We start from the raw sequence: 19,383 nt of genomic DNA on the forward strand, positions 1-19,383 counted from the left end.
TTATATCATCTCATCTAAAAGTTTTTCTAGTGGTTAAGGGTAGTTGTATAACTATGAATAACATATGATTTAATAAAAATAAATAAACTTTTACAGTAATTTTTTGACTTGAGTATTAGCTGGTCTTCCTAATATATCATCGATGCTCTACTGAGTACTCAGTAGGATGACGGATATCATTCCCAAGATAACATTGTATAACTATAACTATTGTTGTATATCGGAATTTTTTCGAATTTGTAGACCGGATACTTAATCTGAATACACGATTATGATAGGTTGAGATGTACTTCGGGTAGAGTCATCTTATCAGCTACTAGTAGTTAGGTAGAGACAAAGACTAACATTAAAAAAAAAATATTACAGGAATTATTTACAATATTATTTTAAAAGGACTACAACAAGAACAGTAAATATATTATAAAGACTAAAATAAAATTCAAAGCATGAATTTAATTCTTAAATAAACTAAATAGACTTCGTACCAAATTGTTTTTAAGTATCTTTAATTTCTACATTAAATTAATTGAAATTAAATCATAGTTTTGAAAGTATTCTAAGTGAACTGGTGGGCTGATTCTGACCTTTTATTTCCCTTCTCAGTGTCCCACACTCAACTACTAAACTTGTCCTGCTTTCATGTATCAAATTAATTGATCGAGTTTTCTTCTTGTTCTGCTGCTGCTTTCATTCTCTGATTCCTAACGATCAAATAGGGACGTTCAGTTTTTATCTTTTGTAAAAGTTATTTTTTTGCTTTCGGTCACGATGGCTCTAGATCCACGTATCATGCATTTGCCATGCCCATGGTCGTTTATCCCCAAAAAATTATGTCTATATGGGATGGCTTAAAAATTAAAATCCTGTCAACTTTGTTGGCAGAATATTTATTATCGAAGTTTAAATGTTTAATATAATGAATGATATGACAGAGAACCTAATCAAATAAAATAAAATCAAACACCGAAATAAAAGTACTTGCAAAATCCACGATATTCTCCTTCTACATGTGTCAAATATTTGTTATTATTATTTTTTTCTCCTACCGCAGCTCTTTTGAGCTAAAGCACAAAGCAGTTCGGGACAGAGGGCTTCTGTGTAATCACCAAGACAGGTCCAACTAACCTGTCACAAATTTTATTATTATGGTATAAATATATAATGTTTCTTTCATTCATTTTATTTGCGCCATTTAAAGCTTGGATTGCAGCATGGTTTAAGGAACAACGACCAACACTATGATTGCTACTATAAAAGTTTCGTAGTAGATTAGTAGTTTACTATGTATTAGCTATTCATCACAATATATATATTATTTTCTAAGTTGAAATTTTTAGCACAAGCATGTAATGGAGGTTTTGAAATGTAAGTGTGGTGCAGGAAACATTCCCAAAGGGGTGTTCATATTACCACTCACTCTTCTTGTGATGGTGTTACTCCTTCCTCTGGTCATAGACTTAAATGAATCATATTTTAGTCTATATGGAAGCAGTTTGGAAACCCCAGAAAACAACAAGTGCAACATATTTTCAGGAAGTTGGGTGCCATATTCCAAAGGGTCTTACTACAGTAATGAAAGTTGCCCTTTCATAGCGGAAAAGCAGAACTGCTTCATGCATGGGAGACCAGACAGAGAGTTCCTGAAATGGAGATGGAAACCTGAGGAATGTGAGCTTCCGCTGTTTGATGCCAAACAATTTTTGAAGATTGTTAGGGGAAAGTCCATGGCTTTTGTTGGAGACTCAATTGCCCGAAACCAGGCTGAGTCATTGTTGTGCCTCCTAAATAGTGTAAGTATCTCATCAACAATTTTTTGCTTTTTTGGTATAAAGCATTTTAAAATATTAACCAAAACTCTAAAATGAAATAAATTGAGTATAGAAATAAAAAGAGTCCCTCCGATGCAATTTTAACATTTTAAAAATGTATTAAAATATTAACGTTCTCACTTTTCTGTGTGATGTTAATTAAAATATGAAAATGTTACTTAATGTAATTTTATATTCATTAATATTAACACGTTACTTATTTTTTAAATGAAGTGTGTTTTATATAAATTAAATTGTTATTAACTCTACAAATGCAAATTAATACTTGATTACCGGTTTTAAAAATTCCGTGAATCATATTTATGGAAAGAAAAAAAAATCAATAACCTAAAAAGCTTTAAACTTGATCGAAAAAGTAATTTAAGTGGATTAAAGTAATTGTAATTAATAGGTTAATATGATGGGGACCCAATCCGGCAATCCCAATGTTGTGGCGAATGAATGATGTTTCCAAATAAGTCATAACTACTCTTTCAGGTTGCTCGTCCTGTGGACATTACATCCAGATACACATCGAAGGACGACAAATATTTCAAATGGTGGTTCTACGCCGATTATAAGTTCACCGTTGCAATATTATGGTCACCCTTTTTCGTCAAATCAAGTAAAGCATACCTCAAAGACACATCTTTCTACAACGCCGAGAACCTTTTCCTAGATGAGCCAGATGAAGCTTGGGCCAATCACATTCAAATTTTTGACTACCTTATTTTCTCTGCCGGACAATGGTTCTTCCGACCATTAACATTCTACGAAAATCGCCAAGTTGTCGGATGTCAAAAGTGCCATAACTTGACCACAGACCCTCTCAACTTGTACGGTTACAGAAACGCATTCCGAACCGCTTTCAGAACTGTCATAAACCTCAAAGGGTTCAAGGGGATGGTGTTTTTGGTGACTCATTCGCCGAACCACTTTGAGAATGGAGAGTGGAACAAAGGTGGAGGGTGTAATAGAACACTTCCCGTTAACAAGGAAGATAAAGGGTTTTTGCATCCCTACGCTCTCGAGGAAATCTATGAGACACAAGTGGAGGAATTTGCAGCAGCGGAAAAGGAAGCCAGACAGAAAGGTTTGCGTTTTGGTTTGATCAACATAACTGATGTGATGCTCATGAGGCCTGATGGACATCCTCATAAGTATGGCCATAATTTGGATAGAAATGTCAGCATCAACGACTGCGTTCACTGGTGTATGCCCGGTCCCGTTGATACATGGAATCAGTTTTTGCTCCATATGATCAAAATCGGAAGCTTCTAAATCTTTTCAATGTAGCTTCAAATTATATATTATACGTTTTCGTGAGTGTCTATAACTTTATTTTCTAAACTTATGTTTCTAAAATAGCATACCAAAATATTCAAAGATTGACCTACCTCTTCTTAATACCGTAAGAAGAGCTTATATATTTATGTTTGAATATGTTAAAATTTCAGATTCTTTAGACATAATTTTCCAAAATTTTGATTAGATATTACATCTAATCCTAGTTATCATAAATATGCATTGTTTCCTAGACCGAATTATTTTAAACGATTTTGAGCTTAGGGGATATAAAAATAATTTTGTACAAAAATTTAGAGTAATTATTTTTATTGAATGTTTCATCATTTCTTTTCCATCTTTAATTAGTGAAATTTTGGTTCGAAATATACAACTAATCATAGAACAACACACGCAAGGTGTAACATTTTATTCTAGAAAAAAAAAAATTAAAAAGAAGAGGAGCAAGAGGCTTGCTAGCTAGACTTTTGGGCCAAGCGGCCCAAAGTTCATTAAACCCAAAATCACTAAACTATGGAACCTTTTAGCCCCAATGCAATACTCCATGAAACGTGTCAGTGCGTGGATAGACATACAAAGACTGAAATGAGATTTGTTATACTTTACATAAATTAATTCCCTATTCCAAGTTTGTACAGTTAATGTATTATGTAGTTTATGACCCCTAAGCTGTGAAAGTGGATGGTGTAACATGCTCAGTTATGCCCTACTTAATTTGTTTAAACTTGTTTGTACTGAATACTCATTCATATGATTATGTAGATGAGTTCCTTTATTGGGAGATTATAAATTATTGCTAAAGGAGTACAAGGAAAAGTAATTTAGGTAAGTGAATGACCTACACCAATACTTTTAGGATGCAAACAAAGATCAAACAAAATAATGTATGTTGGAAATTTTAATCATGGAAGAGGGTGCAAAACAACAGGAAAAAAATGACATTTGGTGTCTAAGAACTCCCAACAGCCAGGCTATAAATTCTGGATTTTTGTACAAAATATTATGAATGATGGTGGCCTGGTGGGTAAGATGTTACAATCAGTAGTGATATATTTTTCATGATGCAGTTTTAGTGATTGGTTCACGAAGGACGTGAACACTTGTCAAGCCACTTAATTTAGGAATCAATTGACTCAATAAATAAAATAAAATAAAATAAAACTCTTGTGGGAGAGAAAACATTTTTATAATTGAAACATAACTAGTGATAAGATTAACTAGATAATATGGACAAAAAACTTTGAAAGATATATGATAACATTAGTATTGAGTATATGTGAAAAGGATTCCATAAATTTTTAATATTTTTGCTAAAAGAGCGATTAATGGGTCAAAGAAGTGGCAAATTGACAAAAATATAATATTAGGGTTTATAATTAAACCGATCTAAAACATGAGACATACTTTGAAAGATTCACACAGTTATGAGAGCACAAATAGTAAATCTAGTGCGAAAATCTCCCCTTGTTTGAGTTGAAAAATATGACAATGACAAATGGGGGATAAAATAGATGAATTTGATTTTTGGATGGGATCGCAACAATGATTTTGAAAACATTTATCTTGTTTTGGTAGAGAAACATATGCAAGCTCTATTTGTCTTTGATTTTATAATTGTGGGCAGACTTTTACTTAGGTAGGGGCAAAAAAAATAATACAGAAAGACTTCGAAAGCACCCCAAAGAAAAAGTGCGTTTTTTTCTTCTCAATAGAATAAAGCAAATTGGTGCTTCTTTGTCTGCATTACAATTAGAAAACAGAGTAATGAGTTGGAAATGAGATCACTTTTGAATTGATAATATAAAGATTCCTTTAGTAAAGAAACTGCATAACAAATCCTTAAAATTAATAAGTGTTGCGTACTAAAAGGGAACTAGACCCACAGACTAATATTTTATAATTTGATTGAAAAGGGTGCAACAAAGCCATTGGAACCTGAAAAGTTGGCTTTGGTGTGATAAGTAATAGTGTAACTGTGTAATACCAAATGCCATTAGGAGCATGTATCTTCATTCAATATACATCACTGAAAATTGCATGATGTTGGCCCACAAACGTACTCTTCTGCCTTTTCAAAAGCCGCAAAAAGTCATATCTAAGATTACTTATTTTCCTTTTTCAATTCACATGAGAGATAAACACATCAACTTTATCCTATTTCAACAAACCAGATCCAGGCATGTGAATTGTCGTTTATAAATTAACATCTTCTTTCTCTTTCTTTACCAAACTTATTTATAGTTCATACTGTATATAAAACTTCGCCAAAAGGGACATATTCCCCTTTAAGCTTTCTTTAGCTTGACCAATAAGCAAATACTCCTCAATTTTAATTTGTCCCAGGGATTTTTTTCTTTCTTTAATTTAATTTTTCATGCACTCTCCATGTAATTCTTCTCTTCTATCAACTAATTAAATATCACCTTATATATTTTTTCAAATAATTATTACAAAAATTCACAATATAATCATATATAACAAAATATGATTATGTTTATATTATCATCAAGTTATTCTAATAAAAATATTTTTTCTTTGCAAATTGTAAACTATAAATATGAATTACAGATTGAGCCTAATAAGTACAACATTTCACTTATTATGTTACAGATTAAGCTAATAAGTACAAGATTCCAAACAGAGTTATCATATTCCTACACCAAAACAAAGTATTATTGTGCATAACAGACTTTAGACCTCATGCTAGGGAAAATTGGCTCTGTCACTAATTAACATATGTGCTTTAGGACCAACCACTGGCTTTGGTATTACACTTCTAAATTAAGAGAGAATCAGCCGTGGCTAACATTAATATACAGTGAGCAAGGAGAACCAACCAAATGGCATATCGAAATAGCATATCATATCATCGCACACCTAAACAAAGAACCAATTTGTGTATTAATTTTATGAAGTACTTGTTGTTCGCCATATCTTTTTCCAGCGAAGATCCATTTCTTCATAGCTTCAGTGGTACATTTCCTTTTGGATATCTCTGTACATACATGTGGCACTGTACACAAATAGGAGAGTACACCACTGCATTAAGCCATTGACGTATGAAAGCCAACTTAATATTCGACATGCCTTTAATCTTGTTCTTGAACTTTTTAAAGGAAAGAGAAAAGGCAGTACTTTTTAGCTCGTAAGATCTTTGAGAGCTACCTTACTTTTGAAAATAGAATACATTCGGAAGAATTTCACTAGAACAAGTTTCTTCCTCCTTTCATACATATATATTATGCAAGTACATGCATCCCCTTTCCACTACCTTTTGACACTTTGCAAGCGACCTATCTGGATTGGACCCACCTTGTAGACATTTTAGCACTGCATGATCATAACGTACGTACGCTAACTGCTCTGTGGATAAATTAAATTAGTTTTCTAATTAACTAATACATGTAATTACAATAAAATACGACACATTTTCGATAAAAAAAAATTCAAATCTTAAAAGGAAAGTCATAGCTAAAAATATACTTTTATCTCTATACCTACTTGTTGAGTTAATTTATTCTCTGCGATATAATTTGCATAAAAGAAATTATGATGAATCACACTTTTTTTTCTTTAATAAGCTTTAGTTATTTATAAGAGCAACAAAAAATTATTATACCAAGTAATTTCACATTTATATTTTTTAATTAATGATCACGATTCAATTCTTGATTTAGATATGAAATTACAGTTGGACATATCAACTTTACTCCTGAAGAACCACAAAAAAAGATTTATAACTCTTTAATAGAAAAAAAAAAAAAAAAAAAACTATTTATCTGAGCAAATATTTCACGGTCTTTCTCATGCATGTCACATGAAGCAACTTAACAAGAAAAACAGTAAAGATGATGAGCTAAGCTTTCTACTGTACAGTTCCCTCAAAAGTTTTCCTTTTTTAATTTTTTGATAAGCTTACAGTTTCAACCAATTTTTATGTAACACATTTAATTATTTAATTTACACAAATTAATAACACATAACTTAATTAAGTATATATGTTGCGAAGATAATAATTGGGACTAGAGTAATGAAATAAAAATTTCCTTTATACCCCCACCTAAGTTTAGATTTTGGCGCGTAGCACATGGATCTGATGCCATAGTTTATGATTATAATAACTAAGAAACACTTTTTGCTTTATACATGAGGCTATATATGCATATAAAAGGCCTTGGATAATATTTGGTCCCTAAACAGGAAAAACTTGTCCATTAAGAATAATTGTGTGTGTGTGAGATTGATGGCAGAAGAGAGTGAAGGGATTAAGCTGTTTGGCGCAACGATTAGATTGAACAGTGGAGAAGTGAAGAAAGGAGAAAAGGGAAGCGAGAAGACAATAGCCTGCCCCAGATGCAAGAGCATGGAAACCAAATTCTGTTACTTCAACAACTACAACGTTAATCAGCCAAGGCATTTTTGCAAGACCTGCCAGAGGTACTGGACCGCTGGTGGGGCCCTCCGGAACGTCGCCGTCGGTGCCGGCCGCCGGAAGGCCAAGCCACCGTGCCATGCGCCCGATGGAGGGCTCTATGAAACTTCCGACCACGACAACAAGTTTGAGATGGTGCAGCCCCAACTTCCCGTGCCTCACACCGATTTCCGCCAGATTTTTCCCCCCAAGCGCCGCAGGATCACCTCTGGTATTTTATCCTTCTCAATTCTCATCTTCTTTCTTTCTTCAAATATTCTTCCCATCATAAAACCTAGTTACAACAAAACATTCTACACTCGGATAATGTCATGCAGACATGCACTAATAATTATATAGCATCGAAAATATATAAATAAATTCGAGGGTTTAATTATATAACAATATAAACAAATCTTAAATACAGTAGTATTTATCAATAAGTTTTAATTTTAATTAGAGAATATTACTCACAATATTACAAGCAAGTTTTATCCTAATTATGTTTCTACAACCAAACAACATAAATGTTCAATCATCATATTTAGACGGGATGAAATTGGTGAATCCTTATTTATATTAGGGGGAATCTTTATTTAGTTAAATCTATTCAGTTGTTAAAATTAGAGTGATGAAATTTGGATATCCGATCATTTTATATATCTTATTAATATTTTTTTTTTTAATATATCATAGTATTTATTATACTTGTATTTTTCTCTCTCGCAAGTGTATATGAGGTTTTTTTTTATTTTTTATTATTCCATAAATATGGTTGACCCAGTATTTTAAAAGGTTTTAATGTTTACCAATCATTTTTGTTAAAATATATTAGGTGAAAATAAATATATCAAGAGAATTTCTTTATTAAAAATTATAACGCAAATATATTACTACATTTAAATATATGGCTAGAAAGTTCCGGTTCTTCTGGATGCACCTTCAAGTTAAGACTTGGGCGAGTTTTGAACGGTTAATTAGTCTTTGGGTATTTATTTTATTGCATGGTCCAAAATATCTGAAAAGAAGTGTTTGTTTCTGCAGATCAACACCAAGGTCAATAACATGATCTCTTGGAATTACATATGAAAAAGAGAATACTTCAACAATGACGGAGCAAAGCGTGTTATGAGTTAAGATGTGAACACCGAATTAAGAAAATGGCGCAGAAAATGATCGATCGATCGGTAATATTGTTGAACTATATGAGAAGACGTGACATGTGGAGATTAGTTTTTTCCTCGATGCCATATGCAGGGTTTAAGGCATGAATGAATGGAGTGAAGATAATTGGTTATAAGTGGGTTAGACATATTAGCTGTGACATGATTGAAATTCACGAAATTGATGTATGCAGATATGTACAGATGAAATATTGGTCAATGGACAAAGAGAGATAGGATTGAAAAAGTAAACATCAAAACACGAATATTTCAGTGCAAATTGTCGTTTATGCCTTTTATTTATTCTTCTTTTCTCTATGCTTCAATAATTAAGGAGTCGACTCTAGTCTTCCACAGGGTGTGGTTCTTGAGGCCGGCCGATAAACCTTACCAAATCAATTTTTAAAGAAATCAAGAATTTCCAATTTGCTAGAACAAAACCAAGATTCCAATATTATGCCTAACAAGTACATAATTAAAATGGATATTTTTTAGGCATAATAGTGAAGGATAGAAGTAATCTATAAAAAGTTGAGTCCAAAACTTATCGGCATCATCTTAATTTTTACTAAACAATAATTTTTATTGAAAAAGTTATCATAATGAAAAAAGATTTTCTTCTTATTTTTTAATAATTTAAAATATTTAAAAAGATTTATTTTATGAAAATTTTCGTTTATGTGGTTTAAAACATCAAAACACGAATATTTCAGTGCAAATTGTCGTTTGTGCGTTTTATTTATTCCTCTTTTTCTCTATGCTTCAATAATTAAGGAGTCGACTCTAGTCTTCTGCAGATTGTTGTTCTTGAGGCCGGCCGATAAAGCTTACCAAATCAATTTTAAAGAAATTAAGAATTTCCAATTTGGTAGAACAAAACCAAGATTCCAATATTATGCCTTATAACAGAGACATAATTAAAATGGATATTTTTTTGGCTGTGAAAGATAGAAGTAATATATAAAAAGTCTTGAATCCAAAACTTATTGTCATTATTATAATTTTTACTGAAAAAGTTATCATAATGAAAAGGATTTTATTTTTTATTTTTAATAATTTAAAATATTTAAAAAGATCTATTTTATGATTTGCCGGCATCTGCAAATAATTAGTTATTGTTGTAATAAAATAAATATGAAGGGATAAAGGAGTCTTGTTCAGTCAAGCAATATAGGTAAATTATTATAAACGAGTTTGATTGATTGATTCATCCGGAAAAAGGAACTATTGTAATAATATAATTTGTTGAATTTGTCTTTTTTTCTTTCTTTGAACAAACACCAACAACCAATAAAGTACTTTTTTGTATAATTAAGCTATATGCTTAACCATCTACATCTTAGAGATTAATTAATATAGGTTGCGTTTAGCTTAGTCTTTTCTTCTTGGTTTGTTCTCATTTACTTATACAGAAAGCATATAATTGCTTTATATTTACTTAATAAAGCTTTATCTGATTAGATGCGTGGGCGTATAAAATTAGCGCCGTCATTTTAAATGTTTATCTCTATAAAAATAAAATCCATATCAGATTTTGGTATTCACATCAGATTTTGGTGTACATGCATATTTCTTTTTTCTTTTTTTCCCTCTCTTTCATATAAGAAGAACACATTATTTTAAAACAAAAAAAAATGAATAAACCAGAATTAACCAAAATCAAAAGTTGTAAACGGTTGAAATAAAACACAATGAAATCGACGTGGGTAAGCGCATAAATCTACCACCTCTAACATTTTTATAATCGTCACATTACCACGTTACCATGCATTACATTAACTAGAAATATTATAAATGTTAAACACATAGTTCGTCTTCTATCATTGTTGTTCCACGATTCACTAGATCTTCTGAGTAGCATAAACATGGCGCTAAAGGTAATATAAAAATTGTTTTATTTATCATAAACATCAGTTGATAGTTTTCAATCTCATCTTCACTCATTTTTATTAATGTGGAATTTATATAGCATCTTTCACTTTCTTAAGGGTAGGTAGTGGTCTAGCATTTGGAGCTACTCAAGATATTGTTGTGCTATGTTTAATGGATAATTGTTCATTTTTCTATTGTTTTTTCATTTGCTTTGTTTTGTGTTGGGAAAGTAACAAATAATAACAAATAAGCGGAAGTAAAATTGGATTTTTCTCCTTGTATAAATAATAATAAATTTTGAAAGTAACAAGATAATTTCAAGTGTATAACAAGATACACAAAATAGAAAATTAAAAATTAATAGACACCAAAATTTTAATGTAAAAAAAATTGTCAATATGAGGCAAAAATTTATGAGACGTAATTCAATAAAAATTTCACTAATAATAACAATTAAGTGAAAGAAAAATTATATCTCATTTTGCCTAGTAAAATTAACAATAGGCTCCAGAAACAACAAGTACGATAAGATACCCAAAACATAAAAATAGAAATCAAACATGCAACAAAATTTTAACATAGAAAAACTCTCGATATGAGGAAAAAATCTATGAGACCTAATTCATTAAAAACTCTATTAATAATAATTAATGAATACACTACAAGTCCTCTTGAAATCACCAAGATCACTAAGAATAACTTCTCACCTATATGATAGATAACAATACAAGAAAATTTCCAAATGAGTATCTAATCAAAATCAAATAATAGAGAAAACCAAAAATATATTGAAATAGATATCAAACCTTCTAAAAGATTGATCTCACATACTAAAAATCACTTCATTCTAATACAATTAGCATAATGAACTTTTTTATTATTTTTATTGTTAAAAGTTAAAAATCATTATGAATTACAATCATTACTTAATCTTTCTATTAAGAAAATTTTATAATTAAAAAATATTGTATTAAATAATATTATATATATAATTTGTTAACTTTTATGTATATTTACGATTACAATTATGTAAAGTGTAATACTTATAATATATTTTAAGCATTACTATAATTTTATGGAAAAACTAAATTGTAGTATTATAAAAAAAATATAAATATAAGTAATAATAATAATAATAATAATAAATATTTATAATTTTATAATATTACATTATAATTAATATGTATTTTATTAATGAATAATAAAAAAAAATTATAAACAAGATAAAATGATATATACCAATAAATAAATTAATTTAATATAAAAATTATTTTTTATTTTAAGATAAAATAAAAATAGAAACGTGTGCTTCTGTCCCACTTGTTGTTATAAAAGAAAAATATTCCTTTATCAAATGGCAACTAAACATTATCGATATAAGATAAAATGTTTGAAATGAAATATGATGTTAATTTACGGGTTCCCTTATGACTTAACATGTTAATACACATAGTTTTATATATCCTTTTATTTTCTTTTGTCACATCACATGTGTTGTGAGTCATTAGGCATATGATAAATAAGTTCCAAATTATTGTGATGAATAAATGTTGGTATATATTTTGGTGTCATTTTAGCCTATATAGGTTGGTAGCAGAATGTTGGTATATATAATAATAAATTATGCGTAGAAATTGATTACCTGAAAAATAATGTTGGTATAAATTGTCCGTCGAAAAGTTTTATATTGATTTTGTTCACGGCATTTTAATGTATATGTTATTTTTTAATTATCTTAATCAACAGCCAAAATAATTACCTAAAAAATAATGTTTAAAAAACTATTTATGTTAAAAAGATTATATCTTGTGTGAGATAAAATAGGCATACTACCTATCAACACAAATTAAAGACATTGGCTCACGTGCCTCCTTACAAGTTGTCACGTGAATTAGCATTTTTTTTTCTTTTAATATATTAAAGTTTGAGCTTCATAACTACTTAAACTCTTAATTTACTATTAAGTTAACCTTAATAATTTTCATTCGTACCACTTCTAATTAAAGATGTGTCTTTTTCTTTTCTTTTCCTTTTTTATAGTATTTTGTTGAATGATACTCTACCATTTTTTTTAATATATTTTTAGAAATATATACTTGAACACCTCATTATTTTACACTCATTTCTATTTTTTTTTTCTAATTTTTCTTATCACGTAATATATTATATTACATATATTTTTCCTCTTTTCAATTTGTTTTTTTTTTTTGGTCCTTTTTAGGTGTTGATGGATCCATAGGTATCCAAGGACAGATCTACTTACAACATAGTGAGGCCCCACTACCATTTTACACATACACAATTTTTTTATCCAAAAAATAATATATTTTAAAAAATAAGTTATATTCTAATAATATATATATATATATATATATATATTTAAATTATCGTATGTATAAAATATAAATTTGGAAAAGCTATTTATTTATTTGATATTTATCAAGCTTTCAAATAAGATTAATTTTCATATGTGATAAAAAATGCTCTTTAATAACGAATTAATATTTTTAAAAAGTTTAATTATAATATATATATATTAATACTCACATATATAATGTAATATATTAATTTTTGATAAAATAAAATTTGTAATATACATGTTTACCTTTTGTATTTTTTATTTATTGTATATGTTGATAAAAAAAATCAAAATAGTAAAAATTGTAAGATTATATACGTTAATTTAAAAAAGTCAAAATAGAAAAAATTGGAAGATTTATGTTCTATTTATAAATTTTATTATAAAATATATTTTAAAATAAATTATCATCTAAAAAATTATATCACATATTAAAACATGTTTATATCATAAATAAATTAAACTTGATTTTTATAAAATTTAACATATTTATTTTTATATTTTTATTAGTGTTAAATTATTATAAAGTAGGTTTTTAAGATTGTAGTTCGAACCAAACATTTAAAAATATTTATGACAAATAAATATGTCATATTTAAAACATGTATTTTTAAATAAAGTTAGGTTAAAATCTATTAAATTATAATATAATATAGTCTGACCTAGTTTGTTTTCATCTTTAACCGTAATTGTAGATATAAAAACTTGTAAAAAATAATTATAATATATATTTATACTTTTAAAAGTTATATATAAAATTTTGAATACTACAAATATATAAATAAATATTATCTCAATTATCTAAAATTTCTGGATCCGTCACTGTAGGTATCTACAAAACATTAACTTTTTTTTTTTTATACTTTATTCATACATATATCAAATGTTCATATAAACTAAATGAAAGGCACTAATAACACATTTTCTTCCAATGGTTTTTTTATTAGTTAAAATTAATTAAAAATTATAAAATTACGTGATTAAATAAAGAGTGAGATCCACATAATATTAGCTGTTAGGATTTCGATTTGAGGTGCTCCAAACTCAGTTGGAGAGTAAACTCAATGTCATGACAAATTTGGTTATCTTTAAAAGTACATTTACATATACTTTGCCTAAAAACTGAGTTACATAGAAACAAGACCATTATCCCTATTGCAAAAAGAATAACTACTCAAACATATAATTAAGTTTGCAAACTTTAACCCAAACATCTATTTTATAATTTTTAACAAATTTCAGTCAATAATAAATAACGAGTTAGAAAATATATATGTTATTAGTTAACGTTTCTCTAAACCAAACTAATCAAATTTTTTGTTTTAATAGTTTAATTTTCAGCTTAAATCTTATATAAACTTAATTAGTTTAACCGGTGTACTAAACCCATTAGATGTATTTTTCTTCTCTCTAGTTGATACTTTAGTGTTTAAGAGTTGAAGTGCCTCTTCTACTCTTTTAATATTTTCATTATTCTGCATATAAAAATATAATTAGCTAAACGAGTTAATTAATCTCAAACTTTTTTTCAAGTTAGCTCTGTTGATAAATAACCGGATAATCCTAATCTAGGAGCTGGGGAACGGGGAACTGAGGAGTGGAAAATTTGGGATACATATCTAAACCCATTTAATAGCACGTCTCACTATCACTTAGGATATCCAACAAGGCTTTATAAGCCCATGTCGTTTAAAGCGAAAACCCTGTGTTTTTGGGCAAACCCAAATATGTGACGAACTTTTGTAACTAAAGAGATCAATGATCGATGCGTCCATGTATCATAACTTTATTTTCTTATTTGGAGACATGTACACACTAAATTCAATGGCACTAGCTGCCAGTTTCGTACTGTTTTAATTTTAAGATATAAAGATAAAAGCTTGCACATGCTGTACGTAACAATGTCAGAATTTATCTGTTTTTAAAAATGAAACGGGATTAATTATAGTTAAATGATATAAAAAAAAAAAAGTATACAAACTGCAAAAGAGTATGTGTAAGTATAGCATTGTATATATAAATATAGGAAAGAGGTTTGCTTATTTTATGTGTAAGTCTTGCAAATTTATTCCAGTAAAACATTTTTAAAATGCAAATTTGATAAATCTAACGGTTAAATTATAATGTTATCTTGATGATTATGCATATATCAAATTGTAGATAAATTAATCATTTACAAATATTCACAACATATTTATATATATATTGGTGGTTTACTTTAGTGAATTAAATTAGAATATAGTATAGTATAAAGACTTTTTATCTTGTCATTTAATCATGAATTCTCATGCATGATTATATTGCTGAATTTAATATTTAAAAATCATATTTATAGGGCATTTTGTACTTGGTTTACGATGAGAGTATGTTAAAATTAAACTCTATATTTTTTTTTTTCATTAAGCATAATATATATAGTTTTTTTGAGAATAATTTATTAAAGAAAGATCGCTAACAGTAATCATATTAGGCGCAAAAAGAGAAACACTAATCATATTAAATGGGAATATTAGAATCCCCTATTATTATATATTTTGTTCTATTTAGCTGAAATAAGAGGATTACATGATGCAGAAGGAATGAAACGAAAAACAGATATCAGTCACCATATATATATATATATATATAAACTCCACCAATTAATTAAGTACGAAAATGAGAGAGTACTACAAGCCAAAGGATCCTTTGAAGACTTGTTTAAAGTCTATAAGAAAAACTCCCTCTACCGCATCCCACTCATAATTATTATTATATATTATTACTATTATTGGTTCTAGCTCACATCTTGATCCTAATTAAAGCTACAAGGAGAAAAGGAAAAGATGGAGCGATCCTTTGAAAGTGCTAACAGAAGCCTTGAATGTTTTGTTTATATGGGGGTGCCATCTTCGTTGATTCCAAGCTCCTTGAGCAGGTCAAGGCAACCAGGGAGACGCTCCTTCTTGAGGAAACCAAGAGGGTTGGCCTGGCGCATTGGGGACACTATTCCACTGTTCTTCGTGATGCTCACTCTTGCTGCTTGTTGCAGGTGAGACTCGCGGTCTATCTCCGAACAATCACCCCTAGGACTCTTCACAAGCACAACCTCGCACGTGTCTTCCTCGTGGTCTCCGTCCACCTCCACTCTGTATGTCCCCGATGCATCTGTTATAGCCTCTTTGCTGAATGTCACGTTCTTGCTGTTGTCAACTTGTGAACACTCAACACGGACGGTAGCACCTGATACCATATATATATCATTCACTCACAAACTCACGTGTAAAACTCATTAATAATCATGTCTGATTGGTTGAAAATGTATAATTTTGTTTACTCATCTTGCATGTATAATTCACATTCATCCGGTGTGTGTGTTTGGAACTAAGAGTTTGTTAATATAAGTTAGAAAAAAAAAAAAAAAAAGGTTTTTAAAATTGTTTCTAAATTTGTATGCAAACAAATTTTGAGTCTAAGTCAACTTTGATCCAGATAACTTGCTTCTGCATTGTTACCACGCGGATTTACTAAAAGCACATGGATTCCTGACTCACATCCAAACATGCACTTAATCATTCTACTACCACCACAATGGCAATTTAAAATTTGCCAATGGTGATACCATGTTATATATGTGGTATGAGTATGTACTTTGTAGCTACGTGCATGGCGATGATTTATTAATGTGTGCATGTGAAAGAAGCAGTAGGTACCTTCGAGGAACTCGGAGAGCTTGGTGAGGAACTGGAGGCGACATGTGTCACAGTAAACGGTGCCCTCCACTACGAAGCGGTCTTTGGCACAAGCCAAGCCTAGGAAGGATAAGAAGCAAAGGGCAGAGACGAGAACGATGATTGTAGATTTTGCCATTATTGTGAAACCTGCTAGATGGTTTTATTTGGATGAGGGTTTGATTCGGTACTGAGTGCAAGGAAGGGAGGGTGGCGTTTTATACAGATGTGGATCAAAATATTGTCGCCGTGTCTGTTTAATGTGTGAGGTTGTAATTCCTTCCTTTATTTCTGATGGTTCAAACTCTTGTTTTGACCCGATTTTTCCTCTCTTTCTCAACTTTCTTAATACTTATAATTAGTAATGAAGACCGGTTAAATAGGAAACGGATGAGGGGCCATCCTTATTTCTGTGAACATTAATCATCATTGCTTTATATTCATAATTTCTAATAATTAAGTTTTGCTGCTTGCACAATCAAAAAATGACTTCTGGTATGGTAGAAAACAAAAAAATGATTTTTGACACTTATATGCTATTCGATACTTAGAAATTAAAATAAATATAATAATTGATATCACATGATAGGATGAGAAATTGAAAAAATAATTAATAAAGTACCTTTAATTAAATATGGTCTCCTATACCATCTTTTTGAGCGATATATATTATTTGCCCAAATTTGCATACATAGGCCTAAATGCTTATCTTTTGGGCCATACCGCTTAAAAGACTATTAGTGTGTTTAGTTTTCAGTTTGGGAGAGATAAAAGTACGTTCATTTGAAAGATTCTTCTCACATACTTCTCCGTTTAGTTGCCTAGGAATGAATGCTATCAATAAAACAAACACACACTATGTCTAAATTACAGACTTGTTAGATCTTTTATGTTATACTTTAGTTGTTTCTTTAAATGGGTTTTTAGTTTTTGAGCCCAAACCTAATTATAATCGCAAATTAAGATGTATTCCAAAATTGCATGAGACATGAATGAAGAATTTTTATTTTCTCAGTTTAATATTTTTTTAGTAGCAGTAACCTTAATTCTCACATAAACCCTCCGCTGCTCTACCAAACAAGAACCACACACACTACTCCAAATGCAAAAGCCCCAATATCGTGACTGGGGTCACCTCATATTTTAACAATCCCAAATCGTATCTGCCACAACACAAGGGTTTCCTAGAGAGTTGTGGTGGTTCCTTCGTGGGCCGCGCAATGGCTAGATACATCACTTTGTACATACTGTGGAGAACTTAATTAATTGTTGCTTGGCTAGAGATACACATAAGTGACATGACATAAACAAACTTTGTGTGTCAAATAGTAATTTATTCCTTAACCTGTTCGAGACGCCTATAATTATTTAAAAGTATCGTTATCTCACATGGAACTAATACTTAGGTTTTATGATCCTCCACGACATTTAGTTGGGTTATAAGCCCGGACATTGATTGCACAAACCCAAACCCCATATGGTTGGCCGTAGTTCCTGTTAATCCACATAAACATCCATTCCCCAGGTAGTGAGTCAATTACTAAACTACAAATATAGAAATTAGTAAATTAGTAAGCATTGAATTATAGAAATTAGTAAATTACTAAACTAAATTACACTAGTTAGATGTCTTGATAATTCTTCACTAATCCCATTTCCCATGGTAACAAATTAATTAATCTCAAATGTTGGGTATATATATATTATATTATTTTATTTTTCTATCAAAGTAGTTGAAAAAGATTAGTTGAACACCAACCATTCTCAAAGTATCTATCAACTTCTGTATTCAGCCTGACAAACTTTTAGTTAAAATGTTCTGGGTGATAGTTAGATAGGGCATTAATCGGAACACTAATAATGTACTCGTAAAGCTATTTTTTAATTGAAAATAGATATCACATAATTTTGAAGCGAGTAGATGTATATATTCATAGTTACTGAGTTATTTTTTATTCACAATATTCCTCCTTATTCTTTAAGAAAACATTCGTTATTACTTTGATTTGGCAAGTCAATTGTTACTCTTAAAGGGATAAAGACATTATTGGCGGAAGTTATTAGCCAAGTGAAGGGATTGAAGAAGAATGCAGCTAGCAGAAGCAAGCAAAGGTTTAAATCCCACTGGATTATGATGAAGTAGAAGTTTGAACCATATGCTGATAAAGAAGGAGATGGATCAATGTCTTTCAAAGTATCTTTTTGTCTGTGTGATTACCCACCTGAGCTAACACAAAATCTCGAGTCCCTTTTTCAACAATTGGTGAATCAAATTTAATTAGGAGAGAGAGTGAAGAATGTATTTATCTATACCCGCTGCAAAGAATCTTGTGCATGTTGATGCCAACCATTTGCTTTGTTAATATAACACTAAATTATAACCATGTTACACAGTCGTCAATTTGTCCTAGACTGTGTAGATAGATGGATTGATTTTTTACTCCTACAAGCAAAAATATATTGAATGCCAAACATATTTTATGTTGATGTTAATTCTAATTGTAAGCATCATCTTGATTTAATATGGGGCTAGGGATAATATGATTTCATTTAAATGGTTTATAAAGTTTGGAGTCAGATTTAAAAATTTCTCATATTTTATTAAACCAAGTGAATTTATTTGTTTTATGCTAGTTTGTTATTGATTTCTATTAACTAATTTATTTTGCCTTCAATCAAGCAACGAAGCACCAGTGGTCTAGTGGTAGAATAGTACCCTGCCACGGTACAGACCCGGGTTCGATTCCCGGCTGGTGCA

The 19,383-nt window shown here is 30.0% G+C and overlaps 3 protein-coding genes and 1 non-coding gene across 4 annotated transcripts; 3 read left to right on the forward strand and 1 right to left on the reverse strand.

The window, feature by feature from the left end:
• The first annotated feature begins 1,222 nt into the window (after positions 1-1,222).
• Positions 1,223-3,280, forward strand: LOC109817772 (protein trichome birefringence-like 19). Its single transcript, XM_020383118.3, has 2 exons — positions 1,223-1,790; positions 2,307-3,280. The coding sequence occupies exons 1-2, from the start codon at positions 1,350-1,352 to the stop codon at positions 3,087-3,089; spliced, it is 1,224 nt and encodes a 407-aa protein (XP_020238707.2). The 5' UTR covers positions 1,223-1,349; the 3' UTR covers positions 3,090-3,280.
• Positions 3,281-7,243: 3,963 nt separating this feature from the next.
• Positions 7,244-8,953, forward strand: LOC109817782 (cyclic dof factor 4). Its single transcript, XM_020383127.3, has 2 exons — positions 7,244-7,756; positions 8,569-8,953. Exons 1-2 carry the CDS (start codon positions 7,357-7,359, stop codon positions 8,586-8,588), a joined length of 420 nt encoding a protein of 139 aa, XP_020238716.1. The 5' UTR covers positions 7,244-7,356; the 3' UTR covers positions 8,589-8,953.
• Positions 8,954-15,498: 6,545 nt separating this feature from the next.
• LOC109817779 (olee1-like protein) lies at positions 15,499-16,832 on the reverse strand. The gene is made up of 2 exons (XM_020383124.3): positions 16,608-16,832; positions 15,499-16,137 (listed from the first exon to the last, which is right to left on the reverse strand). Exons 1-2 carry the CDS (start codon positions 16,762-16,764, stop codon positions 15,788-15,790), a joined length of 507 nt encoding a protein of 168 aa, XP_020238713.1. The 5' UTR covers positions 16,765-16,832; the 3' UTR covers positions 15,499-15,787.
• Positions 16,833-19,312: 2,480 nt separating this feature from the next.
• Positions 19,313-19,383, forward strand: TRNAG-GCC (transfer RNA glycine (anticodon GCC)). Its single transcript has one exon. It is a non-coding gene; the product is annotated as a tRNA-Gly (tRNA).

This window comes from Cajanus cajan, chromosome 1 (assembly GCF_000230855.2).
Source record: "Cajanus cajan strain Asha chromosome 1, NIPB_CcT2T_4, whole genome shotgun sequence".
Lineage (NCBI taxonomy): Eukaryota > Viridiplantae > Streptophyta > Magnoliopsida > Fabales > Fabaceae > Cajanus > Cajanus cajan.